Consider the following 16,907-nt stretch of genomic DNA (forward strand, 5'->3'; position numbering starts at 1 on the left):
CCCCCAATGAGTTTTGGTTGAGGTCTAATATTACAATTTTTCTATCAAAAATAATGCTTTAACTAACGCATTCTTTTTAATTTAAAAACATACATTGATCCATCCTGTGCTTATGACAAAGATTTGATCCTGCAAACCTTACTGATGTGAGTAATCTTTATTTATAAAAGTATTTCTATTGTGTGGCTACAAAATTTGTGTCTGTGGATAGCTGGAGATTTGCAGGGCTCTACTCATAACTGAGATTAAGGTCTGCAGAATCAGACTCCCACCCTGTGTTAGACTGTTTTGTAAAGAGCAGTGTAAATTTCTTTGTATTATTGTAGTACCTAGGAGCCCTAGTCATGGACCTGGAACCCACTGTGTACAGCATCTAGATCAGATCAAAGATGGCATGTCTCTCTCTAGTGCTTTTCACATTGAAGTTTATATTAGCACTGAACCAAAGTATTTCTCTGGGCCTGTGTAAGTACCATGCATTTGTTTTTCCTGCTATATGTATGGGAGTTGCTGTTGTAGAGTACACTAATATTATGTAGTCATTTTAACATTCTATATGAAAAACAGTTCTAAGAATATGTTTCAAGGGGCCTTTTAGACACACAAACTATCTCTATAAAAATGTAAAGAACAGAAATCAGTTTAATATCTAAAATTAAGAGTAAGTGGTGCAGCTTACTTCTGCTCCCATTGAAGTCAATGAAAAAAATCTGTTGATTTAGGTACGTAGCTTTTCCCTGCAGCTGGAGGGAGACTAGTTCAGTCATTTAACAGTTCTTATTCTATATACAACTGCTGTAGTTCTATGTTTTAAATCACAATTCAAATGCATATGCTGCAGCTCTACAAAGTAAAAAAACAGAACTGTACTAATGCATAGGAATTATAAAGCGAGAAGTAGTGATTGGAAGATATGTTACCTTATTTGAAGGTTTTACTAGCCAAAATGAGTAAAATGCAAGAAGTATAACATGAAATGATGAAATATATACAAGTAAACTATAGAGAATAGCTTAATACTTGTAGGAAAAGAAAGCAAGCTAAAATGGTAAGCCCTAGCTCATGAAACAAGAATTGGGTAAAGCATAGTTTAAAAAGCTTCCAACTATAACAAAATGTGCAATCATTTTAGATGTAGTTCTTGTTGAACTCTCATTCCATTAAGAGCACAACCATCCTACAGGAAACAAGAGCTTTATTGTATTTACCCCTAGAAAGGGAACAGCTGGAGAACAGAATGGAGAGTTAGGAGGGACCACCCTGCCATCATTTGAACCATATCACAGCATTCTATATTATGTATAGAATATACATATTAAAAGCTACTATTTGGCAACTTCTAAAAGTGATTGATTAGTATCAATGTGGATTAGAGTCCATTTCTATGCATCACTTTCAAGCCTTAAATAGATTGAATTACATATGCATTCACTGCAGATAGACATATCCAGTCTTTAGCTATGTACTTTGTTTTGACTTGTAAAGCATGGGCAAGAGTGGCCATATAGACTAGACACAGGACTGGAAGCCAGGAACTCCTAGATTCTAATAGCAGCTCTACTATAGTTTAGCTGTATGGTCTGAGGCACACTGCACTTTTTCCTACCCCCTTAATATTGAATCACTGGATACCCCAGTGACATGCAGCTAGAACAGAACTTCTGGCATCGTAACCATATAGTAAAATGTCAATAAATTAAGCCTATTTCAGTCCTAGAGGATCTTTTCCTTCAGTGAATGTGGGAAAGTGACACTGCTCTTCCTTCCATTTTCTCATCTTTGTACAGTCTCTAAACCAATTAGAGCTTTCAAAACAGCAGTAGAAAACATTTTTTAAAACACATTTTTGGGCATACTCTCCTTAGAAATCCAGTCCTCAATTTAATTAGATTCATTTTTCAATTATAAAAAGTAGTGCGAGTGTGTGTGTGTGTGTGTGTGTCTGTTATATATCTATCATTCTCAATTTTGCAACTGGCTGCCCTCCTACAATGTGTGCATTTCCTCACTGCCCTTCTAGCGTGTAGTGAAAGATAAACCTCTAGGGGGAGAGAGACTTAGTGTACAAAAAAGGTAGGAAATAAGCCCTATTGTTGCTACTTATATCTAGTATTTATATTACAGTAGTACCTACAGACTGCAATGTGCTAGATATTGTACAGATATTAAGATCTTACGTCCCTGGTTATGGCTAGGGATGTAATAAACAAACAGTGCTTCTGACCCAAGCTATATTTCATAGTAAAGCTTAGTTGCTAAGTTTTCAGTTATCTCTACAATCAATCCAAACATGATTGGTGTGTGTTCATCCTTCTATTTTTGCATGCTTAATATTTTTCCTCCCTGTTGGTACCAAATATACATACAAGTGGAGTTTACTTGTACTGAGGCTCTCCTACGATAAACATCCTATAGGATCTCATGATAAAAATAAAACTGTTCACATGTTTATTATAAATAAAATACAAAGTCAGTTTACAAGTGACCTTATGCAAAAACAAAGTGCAATATTCCTCTAGTGTATAAAGGAGAGAGTTACTTTATGGCAAATGCCCATTTTCTCTTCTAGAAGTTGCAGTGTATAGAAAACATGGCAAAATTTGACTTTTATTGCACTAAGGAACGAGCACAGAGAATGGCTTTCTAGCAAGATGAAGATTTCAGTCCCCATGGACTTTCATCAAGCAGCAGCAGCATAGAGGCACACAAGAGAAAATATTCTGTCAAGCAGAGAAATAAGCTATGCTTGCAATATGTAGCACAGGAAATTTATTTGGCCTTTATGCTCCTGTTCACTTCTTCAGTTGTTTGTTCCCAGTTTGCACTCAGTTTCTAGCTCCTCATAAATTTCAGTTTCACCTGTGCACTTACTGGGATTCCTATTGTTTCCTCCTTCTGTACATAGCAGGACTCTGTTCAGTGAAGGAAGGCTCTTGTGCAAATTTATTATCCATTAAATATGGTTTTATTGAGTTACTACAGATACTAATTAAGAAAGACAGCTGCATTTATTTCCATTTTACTTCTGTTCTGGCTCTCATTTGTATTTATTGCCTCCTTGTAGTCTCCACGACTTGTGCATGGGACATCTTTTGACTGATCCAGCTGAATACTGTGTTATGTAATCTTGCAAACACAAGTAACAGGACCACAGTTAGTGTGTGTAGTTATGTGGTATAAAGTCCAATGAACAGATGAGAAAACAGGAGGGAGGGAAGAAGTGGGACTTGTGTAAAAACATGCTGGCGTGTAAAGCAGATTTAGATAAACATTTTATTTGTGAAAGAGGCTCCTGTAATAAGCTAACAGACTTGGGGAATCTAATCTCAGCAAAGGTGAGTGGAAGATTACAGAATTGTTTTCAATAAGCTTTTCCTACATTAGGCATCAGTGATCTCTCCAGTCCTTCTTGTATTGTAACTGTTGTTGCATATATAATTTGTCTGCAATAATAAACTATCTGGGGCAGACACCACACTGAAGTTAGGCCAGGTGAGTCTCAGATTTCCTCTTAACATGTTTTGTAAAATGCCATTCACTGCATTGGGTAAACAGTAACAAAGAGCGCTCTCAGAACTAGTGACCTTGGTAAGCCAATCCAGAATCAGGAGCTACTCTCACAGCACAGCTAGATCAAAAGTTACATAGGGAGAGTCATCCTTTGGGGGGAAAAAAATAAAAATAAAAAAAACCAAACACCACCGCCACCACAATTCCCCATTCTTCACTTGCCTAAAATGAATCCTCTCCTGCTTCAGCAGACCAGTAAAAACCAATCCAAATCCATGCCTCCCTTATTGCAGGTCTACAGCAAGCAAAGTCTACCAAGTTTTGCACAGTATTTAAGACAGCATAATTTTGGATGAAAAACAGATGCTATTAAATGATCCCCATTTGTTTGCTTACCTCATTTTCAGACTAATTTTAACTTCAATAAAATTCTTGATGCGACCGAAAAGTGTATTTTCTTCTGCGGCAGTGTCCTGCAGTGGGGAAAAAGAGTAGTAATTAAAAAAAATTAAATGTACTTGCTCAAAAACAAGGATGTTTTATAAAGTTTTTCCAACTACAATGTATTACAGTGAAAGCTGCACTAAAGTCCCACCTACAAAAGGCAATGGTCAGTCCTTAGTGACCACTTTAAATATTTTTGTTTGGGTTTTTAGGGGCTCTCAAATTGGGGATTGCAACCCTTCAGAGGATCACAAGGTTATTACCTGGGGGTTGTGAGCTGTCAGCCCCAGCTCCACCAGGCACAGGGTTGACAGCCTGAGCCTGTTAAATTAAATTAACTCCCTCCCCCACTTTTAATTTATAAAGGGGAGGGTTGCATTCAGAGGCTTGCTATGTGAAAGGGGTCACCAATACAAAAAGTTTGAGAACCACTGGATAGGTAATCCTTTTTATTGAGTCTTTAGGGGGAAACACATAAGACAGGATTCACTATAGATTACTTTGCAATGTTGTATTATTTGAAGCATTTTGGGGTTAGTGAGCACACAACAGTCATTTACACAACATGTTAATTTTAATGCTATTAAATCCACCCTACTAATAAACTGCTTTTTGATGACTAAATTGCTAGTCCTTTTCCTCTGATTAATTTCTCTCCTTGTAACACACAATATGCTCTCAGGAAGGTGAATCAATCTGCAAAGTCATTCATTTTCAATTACAAATCTTTCTATCTAAAGACAACACAATCTGGGTACATGATTCAGGTGGTAAACAGTAGCATAGGACCCCTATTTAGCCTGACACACTAACTCAATTTTAATACATTTAAATAGTTTTTGTTCCTTTTGGACTTCTCTCCAGAGTTTATGTTGTAATATATATTTCCTTTCAGTAAAGTTACTGTGTGTCTTGCAAATATCTTGATAACATTTCATCTGTGTTTCATCTTCATATTTAAAGCACTCAATAGTCTATTAATACATACATATTACAACCAACTTAGATTACCAAATGTTACATGAATAACTACAGAATAGCAGTTACACTGAAAGTACTGCAGATATTTCATTTAAAAATTAATGTAAGCATATTTAAGACTATAGTCTCATTGATTGCATTTCACTATTCTAAATGCTCTAAGTATACGGTTCCAAAAATGGGAGCAAACTGAGATAAGATTTGCATCCCCAAATTACAGGACATATGGCAGATGTTCTCCTTCCTGAGGTGAATTCAGTGCTTGCAAACATTGCCAAATTGACAGCCCTGGAGACTGAAGTATCCTGTTCATCAGCAGAACAAATAGGGCACAGGCCGCAGCAGTCCAAACTTCTCTATACTCCCCCCACCAGCATCCATCAACCCTGTTCTAAAGTGATCACTTCTAGGGGCAAGAGGATAATCCAGCAAAACAATATCTGGCTCCTGCTGAGAAGGGAACTAGTTGTAATGACTGTTTCACTGTAGTTTTAGTAAAAAGATGATCACAACACACAGAAACATATGGTATGCAGACCACTAAACAGCGGACGATCCATTGTCATTGCTTCTGACTTGACCTGGATTTGAACTAGTGACTAAAAGATTTAAAGTTCTGTATCCCATTGGCAGGCATCTGAGGTATCCTTTTCCCTTAACAGAGAATATTAAACATACTTAAGGTCCATAGTTCTAGAGTTCTGAGACAGGGACAACAGCTGCTCACAGACCTGACAAATCCAATACCATGTTTATGAACAGTACATTTGTCATTTAAGATAGAAGAGCAAGCTTCCTGATGCCAGATAACCTGCACAGCAAACTCATATTGGTTACAGTCATCATATCTTTCTCTTCTAAAACAGCAAGTACTAGTCACTCCTGAAACCAAGCTACTGCTCTAACTGATCTACTGATATTGTAATAAATGCAATGGCCTCTCCTCAATAAAAAAATAAAACAAAACATACAATACAAAAATCAGACCAAACAAAAAACAAACGACACTGAGCAGAGATTACCCGTTTTTAAGTATAGTGTTAACCTGTCAATTCAAATTTGTTCTCATTCAAAAGTATTCTGTTTGCATTTTTAAATTATTCCCTTTTGACTGATACTACTTTTCTAATGCAACTTTTCAACTGTTCTGTGATGGAAGAGAGGGAGAAGGGGTAGTACATGGTATTTAGTTTTTAAGACTTGGGTTCCTATGTAGTAATTTGGGGTACAAATGAGCATGGATTCTCCTGCTTCCTACTGGCAATCATGCCCAATGTTTATAGAATTTCTTTTGAAAAGAGCATCAAGACTAGAATAGCAGGAGCGATGCAAGTCAGAACTGAATCCCATTGACAGAGGGATGTGGGAAAACTTGATCAGTGTCTGTTCACATCATACCTATCTCATACCAAGTGTTATTAAAGCTCATTAAAATGAATGAGTAATCTAGGTTCCTATACCACACCCATCACCATAATATGAATAGAAATATTTTAAAAGAGCAAGAAAATACATTGTCTCAGCAAAACCGAGCAACTGAAATGAAAGGTGAATTCTGGGATAAAGTAGAAATAACTACTCAAATGTTGAGCAGGCATGGAAGACAAAGCTAGAAATATTCAATACATGTGTCTTTAAAAGGGTCTAGTCTAACAACATACTGAACTTTGCATAAAGTTTTACTAAAGTCAATCCAAAAGTTATTTGGAAATTAAGATGCTCAGTCATATCTGTGCCAGCAGCAGTGAGAACATCTGTTACTGTCAAAACTTAATTGGCCAAATACAACCTTAGTATAGCTCTGCTGACTTCAGGTGGAAGTGGACCAAACATTAATTTAGCCCACTGCTTTTGCTGACACAGTAATGCAAAGGAGCCTTCTCAAAGCAGTAAAATGCTGAACATATTACCTATAAAATTATGGCAACTTAAGGCATGAAGTGGCCATTGGAATGAAAAAAAATTTAAGCTATGGTTGAAGATTTATTAGCAGTTCTGAGACTTGCACACATGCCCACTGTCTCCCTGTCATTTTGAGTTTGATTAAAAAAAAATCTGTTAACTTACTATTACTTTTATTTTTCCCCACTCTATTTTTAAAGCACATTCATTGAAGCAAGGCCTGGACCACAAAAACAAAAATCACAGATTTCTAATTTTGTTTTTTGACAGATCCGGCATTAAGACTTCTAGGCTAATGAAAAGTTAAACAGTTTGATTTATTAAAGATCACTGGAGATAAAGATTAGAAGCTAGCAGCCAACATTGTAAAGAAAAATCATGTTTGTAGGTATTCAATTACATATGGCTAGAATAAGAAAATGAAGTGAATTTAAATGGAGTGAAAAAAAGTTCTCCATATGGATTTATTAGTATAATCATTACTACTTTATGCTTGGAATTCTAAGTCTTAGTAGAGTTAATGATATCCACTATATACTGCAAATCTGACTGATTTGAGAGAGCAGTAATTTTCTCACGTTTATGGTTTGGGTCTTCTTTGCCCTATAACACACCTGAGTTCAATTTCCAGACTTAACTCCCTGTGGGAAAAGCGGTAAAGGTGCTGCAAACAATATGTACATTTCTATGTCTGTGGCTATGTGGAAGCTTTTAAACATTTATAAAGTGAGCAATATTAAAAACTGAGTTAATTAGATGGTGTGGGTTTTAATCTAAGTGTGTATTTAATTTTGACATCACTTGCCATAAACCTCAACTATCAGGGAAGATGGGAAAAAAATCTGCTAGTTAGAGTGAATGTACAGTAGTAAACTCAACCTGAATAACTAGAGGTTTTAAATGAGTCTAAGAAAAGCTTTTGAAAAACAAAAACAAAAAACTCTGAATTTCTTCAGAAGAGCAACTTCAGTTTATCGTCTTCCAAATAGCAAATAGCAAACACGCTTCTTTACAACCGATAGAAAAGTGTTAAGCTCCACAAGCCGCCTCTGCTTATATCTTAAGTAGTTATGTGTTTTAACTTTAGGCTCAAAATAGTTTTCCCAACACCCTTAAAAACAAGAGGCAGAATTAACAGTTGCATTCCACTTTTCTTCCCAATCCAATTTATCTTTTATGGAATAATTTTCTATTCTGAGCTGTTAAAAAATGGCACAATGAGTTTATTGTAAACATACTGTATATATATTGTTAAAAGGCTAAATAGTGTTAAAGGGCTGTTTAAGTATAGTTCAAACAATTTTAAACTTCATGTTTCAGTAAATAAAATACAGGCCACACGTCATGTTAAAAGTAAAATAATTTCACAAGTGCTATAAAATGCCTTCCAGGTGCGGGGAGAGATTCAAAAACTGCAAGTGAATGTTCAAGGCATAAGTGCCTCAACACACCCAAGGTGTGTACATTTCAGGTCTTGATTACCTCATACCCTGTGCTGCATTATTTGCATGTGAGTCAGGCAGAATCCAGCCCTCAGTAAGGAACTACTGCAAAAGAAAACCTATGAAAACAAATCTCTGTAATCCGCAGTTTCACAACTACAATACATATATCTCTACCTATTTGGGAAAGGAAATGAGCGTAAATTCTCTCGTTCTATAATTCTAACTTCCCCCCCAAGGCAAAAGTTGAGAAAACAAACAAATGACTCAGTTTGGAACATTTTAATGTCCCGCAAATGCTAACTTATTATTATTGCTTTCCACAGCTAAACAGTCCAATCATAGCCCTGACAAGTTCAAACAAACTATCCTCCCCTAGTAAAGAAAAATCTTCCAGAAGGGCATTTTATTTACACACAGAAACATACTAACTCAGCCCAATTTTTTCTGATTTTAAAAATCTTTGACTGTAAAAATATTTTGAAGTGTTTCCAACTGAAAAACTATTTCACACTTTAAAGGGTGGTCTGGAAATCTTGCACTGACACTGCTTATTCTGTACCTGTTCTGTGGGAGGAGGACTGTGGGCTTCAAAGCTCCGATTAGCATCTTTCACTATTTGTTAAAACAAATCATTAATATTAGTATCAGTTACATTCTTCTTCCTCCTTTTGAAATGGCTTCGAAGAGTCTTGAAAATAAGCTGCTTCCTCTATTCATCTTTCTTACTTGGCAACTGATTTTTCCTCCCTGCATTTACGAAGAACAAACCCACTGCCAGCACTGACGAACATGGTTAACAAAAGCTTTGGCTAGCTATAGAAGGGCTCCTTCTACCAGCAGTGCTGCAGTAAGGCCCAGGCAATCCATCCATAGGTCCTTCATAAAAAGATTTTTTTTAAAAAAAAATCTTTGATAAAAACAGTAGATTAAAGAGAATTTAGAATTACTTATAATCCAGAAGACATTCTTAAATAGTTTAGGTATAAAATTGTCAATTTTGAAGTAGTTTTAGCCTCAGAAGGCAGGACAAGAGGCAGTGGGTTCAAAACTACAGCAAAGCAGATTTCTCAAGAAAAACTTCCAAACTGTAAGAACAGCAGGACACTGGAACAGACTGCCTCGGGAGATTGTGGAAGCTTCTTCACTGGAGGTTTTCAAAAGGAGTCTGGATAGCCATCTGGATTGGATGGTTTAGACCCAACAACCCTGTATCTTGGCGGGGGTTAGACTAGATTACCTTTGCAGTCCCTTTTAACGCTATGATTTTAAGTAATTACTTAAAATAACTAATAGTTAAATGTATTTTATGACAAAGCACAAGTTCAGAGGTTTCTAAACTACATTCATTCTCATATTTCAACTAAATTTTTTAAGTATGTATAACAATTCACATATCTGACAAATTAAATCAGACAACGGCCAAACAACCTCCGTTTTCATGTAGCTGTAGTAACAAGTTTCTTACTGGAGCTTTGATGCTTGAGAATCAACCATTTTTGAAAATATTTATATGAAAACTCATTTATTAAACCTCTGTACACAAGAATGAACAGGTATGTACAGCAAGTTTACATAAAGAATGATGTTACAAAAGGTAGAAGTGGTGCTTAAAAACTGACCCACAATTAATTTATAAAAAATATCCGAAATGGTGAGGATAATGCTGGTAATCCCTGATTATTTCCATCTGATTGCCAGGACTTTTCATGTGGAGCATTTTAAAATATTGGAATTTTTAAAAACTGTAATAATATATTAAACTTATCTACAGGATAATTAGCAAAATGTAGAAAGAGCAGACTACTGTACAAAGCACAGATAAAAACCACCATTCCACCTGAAACTCACCATTAACGATAGTATAAATCTTAACCAAAATATTAAACAGCAACCGAAGACTCACTGTTTTAAGAGGTTCATGTATCACAGAGTGTAAAATATGCTGAACAAATAAATCAATAGTCCTTTCACCCCTTAGTGGAAGGTTTTGATTTAGTCAAGTTCTCATGTATTGAATGGTCAACACTGGTCCTGGTCAAATGGAAGCCCTGCACGAACTTAAAAAAAACAAAAAAAAAAAACACTAGGGAAGAATGCAGAAGAACTATATTAGTCCACTCTTAACTACTCAGATGTTCTTCACAAAAGGGCACATGAGAGATTATCCAATTTGGTAGATACTTTAAGTTTCTTTTGGGGGCACCATAAAACCTTAAAGGAAGACAAGTTAGTCTGAAGCCTTTTTGTTTTTTTGCTGGTTTCTTGGGGAATTCTTTAATACACTTCGTATTCGAAGATAAACACCAGTTGATTCTGCCATATTTTCAAACTCAAATGGTGTTATCCCTGCCGCAAACTTGCTCATGTCAGGAACAGGATTTGAATTTTTTGTAGATGATTCAGCACTCGTGACCACATGAGTAACACTTTCATTTCCTCCATTGTTGATCTCACATTTTGAGCCCGTAGTGCTGTTCTCCAGCATGCCTTCAGAATCCACATGATCAGTGTCATCTTCCTTTAGATCAAATAATCCATCCCCTGAATTAGGGTCACTTTTAGAATGTTCAGTTCTGGATATCTGCATACTAGTATCTGATATCCCAATTTCCACTGCAACCAGCTTCTCAGATGTTCTTCCTTCTGGAATAATGTCCAGTTCATTCCTAGATGGTGATGATGCAACAGAGTTTCCAGTTAAAGGTGTATCAGCAGGTATATCAGAGTCACTATTTGTACTGTCTGCCTGCTCAAGTGCAGCCCAAATCAATCGCTGCTGCTCCTCAAGTTCTTCTAGGGTCAAAGTATCCTCATCCATGGCTGAATCCCCCACTCTTGGCTGAGCAGAATCATTGGAAGGAGTTGATGCTGGAGTATTCCTGCGAAGAGAGGCAGTAGGCGCTGGAGGTAAAGGGGATGTGAAGTTGGGTGGAGTACGTGGAGGAGTTCCTCGTGGCAGTGGGGGCGGAGTTGCAATCGATGGAGACCCAGGTGGCAGTGGAGGTTGGAACTGAAAACTGTCATAAGATAGAGAACTGTGTGGCATTTCCAAATCTAAAATTAGAAGATTAAATAAATCTCCATTAGTAGTACTGAGGCTTTAATTCCTACTTTACCCTACTTTTAATCAGATTTCAAATCTAAAATATATTCTTTGGTTAATACCGTAAACGTATGTTCTCAGCCTTTGGAACCGTAGCAGCAGCTTATGGCAGTATTATTCCATATCAGCTGAAAAGCCTATCCTGATGCTTACATTTTTGCACGTCCCAGTATCCTTGAAACTTGCCATTCTGAATCTGCCATTTTGGATTCCAGAGGGAACCCTGATGTCTGGTTTAAAAGCTGCACTTTTAAATGCTCTTAAATATGGATAATACTGAACAAAGTTTGAAACCAAACCTTAAAGATTTTAGATCCAAGATGTGTGGAAATTCCCTCCTCAGTTTGAGGGAATCCAGAAGGGCAGCTGGGAGAACTGCTATAGAAGATTATTCTCAAATTTGACTTCTTAGAACATTTAAAGAAGAAACCTTTCTGGTCCTTTAAACAGCCATTAAGCTTTCCTCATTCTAATTCCTCCTAAAAATCTCACTTCTGTTGCAATCCACAAGTTGTAAGAATGGAACAATTTAGAATAAAAAAAATTGAAATTATCTCCTTCTGAATTTTCTACGACATTTTATCTTTGCTTCATTTAAACTATTAAGTCATCAGAGCAGGGAACTCTTTGGGGCTTATTCAGGGTCAAACGTGCTATCTGGTGCTATATAAACAGTATTCTTGTTTTTACACATTAGCCCTTCAAATTTATTACTTTAGTAAATATAAAATGATACCTGTAACCATTAAATTAGAGAATTCTGTGGGTGGCAAACCCAGTTGATTAAGTCTACCATAAAAATCTAGGGAGAACTAGGAAAAATTGTTTCACTGATTTAGATTTTGCCTCCCAGCTTTCTTATATGGTATACTAATATTCAACACTAACACATGTTAGCTTGGAGAGTATATTTTTAATCCTGTTTCTATTACAGGAATTTTCTTAGTTCAAACTTACTTATAATCAGGTAAAATTCATGATTTCAAAATGTGTAATTTCCCACCCCCTAATTCTAAAAAGTGGATTTAGAAAAGTGCAAGAGTGACAGCCCTAAAACTAAACAGTTTATCCACAGAGAAGGTATCTGCAGTACAAGGTTCCTTGGCCCTCATTCCCAATTTGTGCCACTTCTGTCTACCTTAGGTAATTATATGACCCCCATTACTGTAGTCTAACAACCTCTCACTAATGTATACATTATCACAACATCCCTCTGAGGTAGAAATATTATAATCCTAATTTTAGAGATGAGTAACTGAGGTTCAGAGAAGATAAGTGAATTTACCATAGATTTCCAGTGTAATCTTGGGCGAGGAAAAACTTGACCCCAGATCTCCCAAACCCAAAGCTAAATGCCCTAATCACTGGACCATTCTTATGCCTTCTCTCACTTAAGGGTGAAAAGAAATTCAAATTCTATGTCCACTTGACAGTTGGTCTCTTCTGAAAATACCAACGACGGCATCAGCTGTAGCAAGAATACCTGTCCACCAAAATTTGGATGGGACCAACTCATGTTTCTGTGGGTTATTCAGTGACCCAAATAATAATTGTCACTACTGAACCGGTCTAGATTGGGAGTGGCAACCTAAAGATTCCACTTCTCTTGGGCTGAGCTATAGCCCTCACTCTGTTACAACACAGTGTAAAATACTCTGACAAAGAATACTGGTAAATTACAGAAGACCCAACTGTAATCCAAAATAATACAAGCATTTGACAAATATGGTTAGTTCTCTATTTTAGCAGTACAGTTAAAATATCATACAATACATTTAGATAATGTGTCAGTAATTCAGTTGAATTGAAATATTGATAACCATGTTAGCATTGAAGTCCACATTTCACTACAGAGTAAGGACAGAGTTATTCTGAAAGTATAAAATCATAATTGCAAAAAAGAAAACTATACCGGAATCCATGTCCATGTCAGCTACTGATACTGCTGAATTGTCTCCTTTTACCTTCTTTGAATTGTGAGAACTTGATGGATATGCAGACCTTTTATTGCTAGATTTTGGATTTGGCTGAGGAAAAGTTAGCCAGGAAAACAGAATACAAATTAGTATTATATACAGGTACTCTTATGTGATATAAGGCGGCAAGATTTCCTGCTACAAAAATACTAATTATAATCCTCAATGATCTCAATTTGACAGGGTCCATTTTGTAAGCAAAATACTGAGCTGTCAGAGAAACTTGAGACATTTAATGTAGTTGAATAAAAAACCCCAGCAATCTTGTTTAGTTTTTCAGTGGTGAATGAGAAAGGAATTTTGTCTGCATCCCTATTAGAGCCTCAAGAACACTCCTTTTCTCCATGCTTACCCAACTAGATCTCATGAAGCCACCATGTCACATGAACAGGACATTTCCTTTGTAGCAATCTCATAGAAATTGTTCTTTAATTACCTATAGAACAACTTAATGCTTTACTCTCAACCCCCATAAAAAAGTCTGGTCAATTGTAATGTACTTCCAGCTTAAGAAACAGGAGACTGAAATTAAACCTACTGTTCCTCGCGTCAAGCAAGAAACACTAGGTTGGAGTTAAACATTTACAGTAAGGTCTCAGAGAAAGTTATGTAACAAAGTTGCCACATATGTCCTGTAAACATAGTATTAAGCTGTTAATACATGAAACATCTGAAAGCATGCCTATGATAATCAACTATAAAGTGGACCTTTAGACATGTATGGAATTCAGATATAGTCCGCACAAAATTTAAAACGTAGGCATATATCCAAATGGAAAGCTAACTGTTCCTACAAACTATGAACTAGAGAGTCTTTTAGCACTGGGTTTAGGAGATGATCAGATAAAGAGAAAGAGTCTAAGTTGTTTTATAAGATAGTAGTTTTTGACATCAAACAGGCGGCCCAAAAGATTAAAAAGGATATGGACAAGAGTAATGGTTTATTCAGGGGCTACCTTCTAGTCTCGTGAACTGTTTTTGGCTATTGTACTGATGAAAATCTCAGGACTTCACACCAAAACCCAATATCCTCTATTAGCCATCTTTGGTCAAAGTTGGAGGCAGGAGACCAGTGACAACTGGTAACATCAGTATAGAAATACAAGATTTTTCCAATTTTTTGTATGCAAACATAACACAAATATATTCACCGCCTGAAAATTAGAAAGGTAGCTAGCAAAAACGTCCTTCTGTTGAGATGGCTGCATGGGTATGGAACCAAATATCCTCCATTCCTACAGGAAAAAAACAAAAACAAAAATCAGCAATAAAGCTCGACATTCAGTAAGCTGTGGCTAATAATGCACATGCAACTATAACACACACGATATGGACTGAGATTAGTAAATGTTCCGATCAGAAATTTGTCTAACTGGGAAGGAGGAAGATCCCTAAATATGAATTTTTAGCAAAAAAGATGAGCTCCATTCCAACTTGCAAATATAAATGGTCTGCTGCATAGAGCTATATTGGGTGAGAAAACACAGCACCACTTTAATGAAATATTAGCCAATTTTGTTGCAAACCTCTTATTCAAAGTTTGTAGTGTAGCTATTAAAATTTAGTTCAGGAGGAAAAGTGAACATAAAGAGCTACAACTTGAATAAAGTCTTCCTAATTATTAGTAATAGTTAAGCTAAAACCTATGACAATACATTCAAAACAAAGAAGACTGAGGCAAAGCTACATTAGGAGGCCACTCTTAACCACCAGATAGAAAACAGTGTAAGGAATAAAAAATTCTTTATGGCACCGTCCAACATCAAGGCTCAACAGCTGCCTATTTAACTGGTTTCTTAATCTGCCCCATTTTGTCCAGGTGTTAAAAGATGCATTACTCAACTTATGCATCAATTCCTGAGACACATTATGATGTAGTTTTTGTTTAGCAAAGATAAAGATTATATGGTACAGCATTGCTATGGTAACACTCATTTCAAGAACATTTTTTATATTTAGAAAATTTAGATCCATATGAATAACTTGCATTCAGCTTTGTTTTAAAAATACTGGCATTTAAGTGACAATCTGAATATCAGCCTCAGGTACAGTATTATATGCTCCTGTCTCATAGTGGAAATAAGCAGCATTATACATTAATAGCCTCCTGGAGGTTTACTAGCATCAGCAAAAGTCCAAAGACAAACAAAATAAACAAAAGACTGTTTATTGCACAGGTTTCTTCAGAGATCTTTATTAACTTTTAAATACTTAATCCCCCCCTTCCCCCCCACACACAAATAATGGCTAATTCAAAACAAACTTATTTGAAGTTGACTATCAAAGTTTGAATAATCCACAAGTAGGTAATAATGTTTTGTTTTAAAATACCACACCAATTGTGTGTAGCATATATACTTACATCAGAGATCCCACTTGGAGTAGACATATTAAAGCCCGGATAGTTTATTAACTTAGAAACATCGTAAGTGACACACTTGTTTTGTTGATAGGATCTTTCATCTTCTGTTTCACCACCAGTAGCATCTATAACAAAGTATCATAAATGTTAATATTGCTACTGAGGAAAAATGTTAGAGAAAGAGTTGCAGCAGAAAAACACAAACACGTTGCAAAGTTGAAACACAGTTTAGAGAAAAGGTTTGCAACCAATGTAGCAGGAATACAGTGGCAAATTTTCTCATTAGATGCGTGCACAGCTTCCACTGAAGTCCCAACTAAAGCCAGAGCAGTATTCTGACACTACTATTGGTATCCTTGCAGAATTTGGCTCTAGAACATTACATCTGTTTGATCCTATGTTCTGTGTCACTAGCTTGTGTTCTTTCCACTCAGGGACTTAAGACAGGTCTGGAAATCATTGCTCTCTTTTTTTTGGCTGTGGGAGTCAGTCTTCATTACCTCAAGGAATTGGCATAGCTAGGGCAGATAAGGAAAGAAGAGTGGCACACTACACAAGAGGGTAAAGAACCAGCTTTGCTTATTCTTGTTCCACTGACTCGAGTAATGTTCCAATACTGGTCTCTTTGGGGTCTCTCCTTAATAGTGTGATACTTAAGGAAACCCAAGACTATAGTGGGGTGGTTATGTGGAAAAAAGTTTCTCCACAACAAGGAAGTTGAACAAGGAAAGAGGGCAAGGGAAATATTAATATTTTTACAATGGCCATACATAAATTATAGTTTTCCTGCTGCCAGACCCTGAATTAAAATAATAAAATGAACATTTTCTCATGAGGTTTCATCAAGAAGCACCACTGTCTGAAGTTTTAAAACCAACTAAAACACTTGATAAACTAGGAATGTCCTCCATCTTCTTTTAACACATTCAGAATTGGACAATTTAACCAAGCTAGGCACAGAGCAACACAGCCCTGAGAAACAAATATCTAAGACTCTGGCAACAATTTCTATGTGGATGTGGTTAATGAACCATTAACTAAGGACATGAGTGTGAAAGGAGATACAACTTAATCTAAGTAGGCAAGACTTATAAGGTTAATTAAACTTTTACAATAAATGTTGAAGTGTGTGCAAAGTCTGTGTAAGGAGAGTGGATAGGAGAAATGTGTGCTAACAATTTGTG

At 36.3% G+C, this 16,907-nt stretch overlaps 1 protein-coding gene across 7 annotated transcripts in view; it reads right to left on the minus strand.

The window, feature by feature from the left end:
• Positions 1–2,942: 2,942 nt before the first annotated feature.
• Positions 2,943–16,907, minus strand: part of ZCCHC8 (zinc finger CCHC-type containing 8) — a 32,285-nt gene continuing 18,320 nt past the window's right edge. For 5 of the 7 annotated variants that reach the window (XM_077835080.1, XM_077835078.1, XM_077835075.1 and 2 more), the window contains 4 exons: positions 15,724–15,848; positions 14,513–14,596; positions 13,298–13,412; positions 9,788–11,336 (listed from right to left, as the gene is read on the minus strand). In XM_077835080.1, coding sequence (XP_077691206.1) covers positions 10,510–11,336; positions 13,298–13,412; positions 14,513–14,596; positions 15,724–15,848 — 1,151 coding nt within the window. In that variant the 3' untranslated portion in view covers positions 9,788–10,509. Of the gene's footprint in view, positions 3,984–9,787; positions 11,337–13,297; positions 13,413–14,512; positions 14,597–15,723; positions 15,849–16,907 lie in introns of those variants that run through there. The other 2 variants (XR_013348060.1, XR_013348059.1) reach the window with 2 other exon arrangements.

Source organism: Eretmochelys imbricata, chromosome 15 (genome assembly GCF_965152235.1).
Source record: "Eretmochelys imbricata isolate rEreImb1 chromosome 15, rEreImb1.hap1, whole genome shotgun sequence".
NCBI lineage: Eukaryota > Metazoa > Chordata > Testudines > Cheloniidae > Eretmochelys > Eretmochelys imbricata.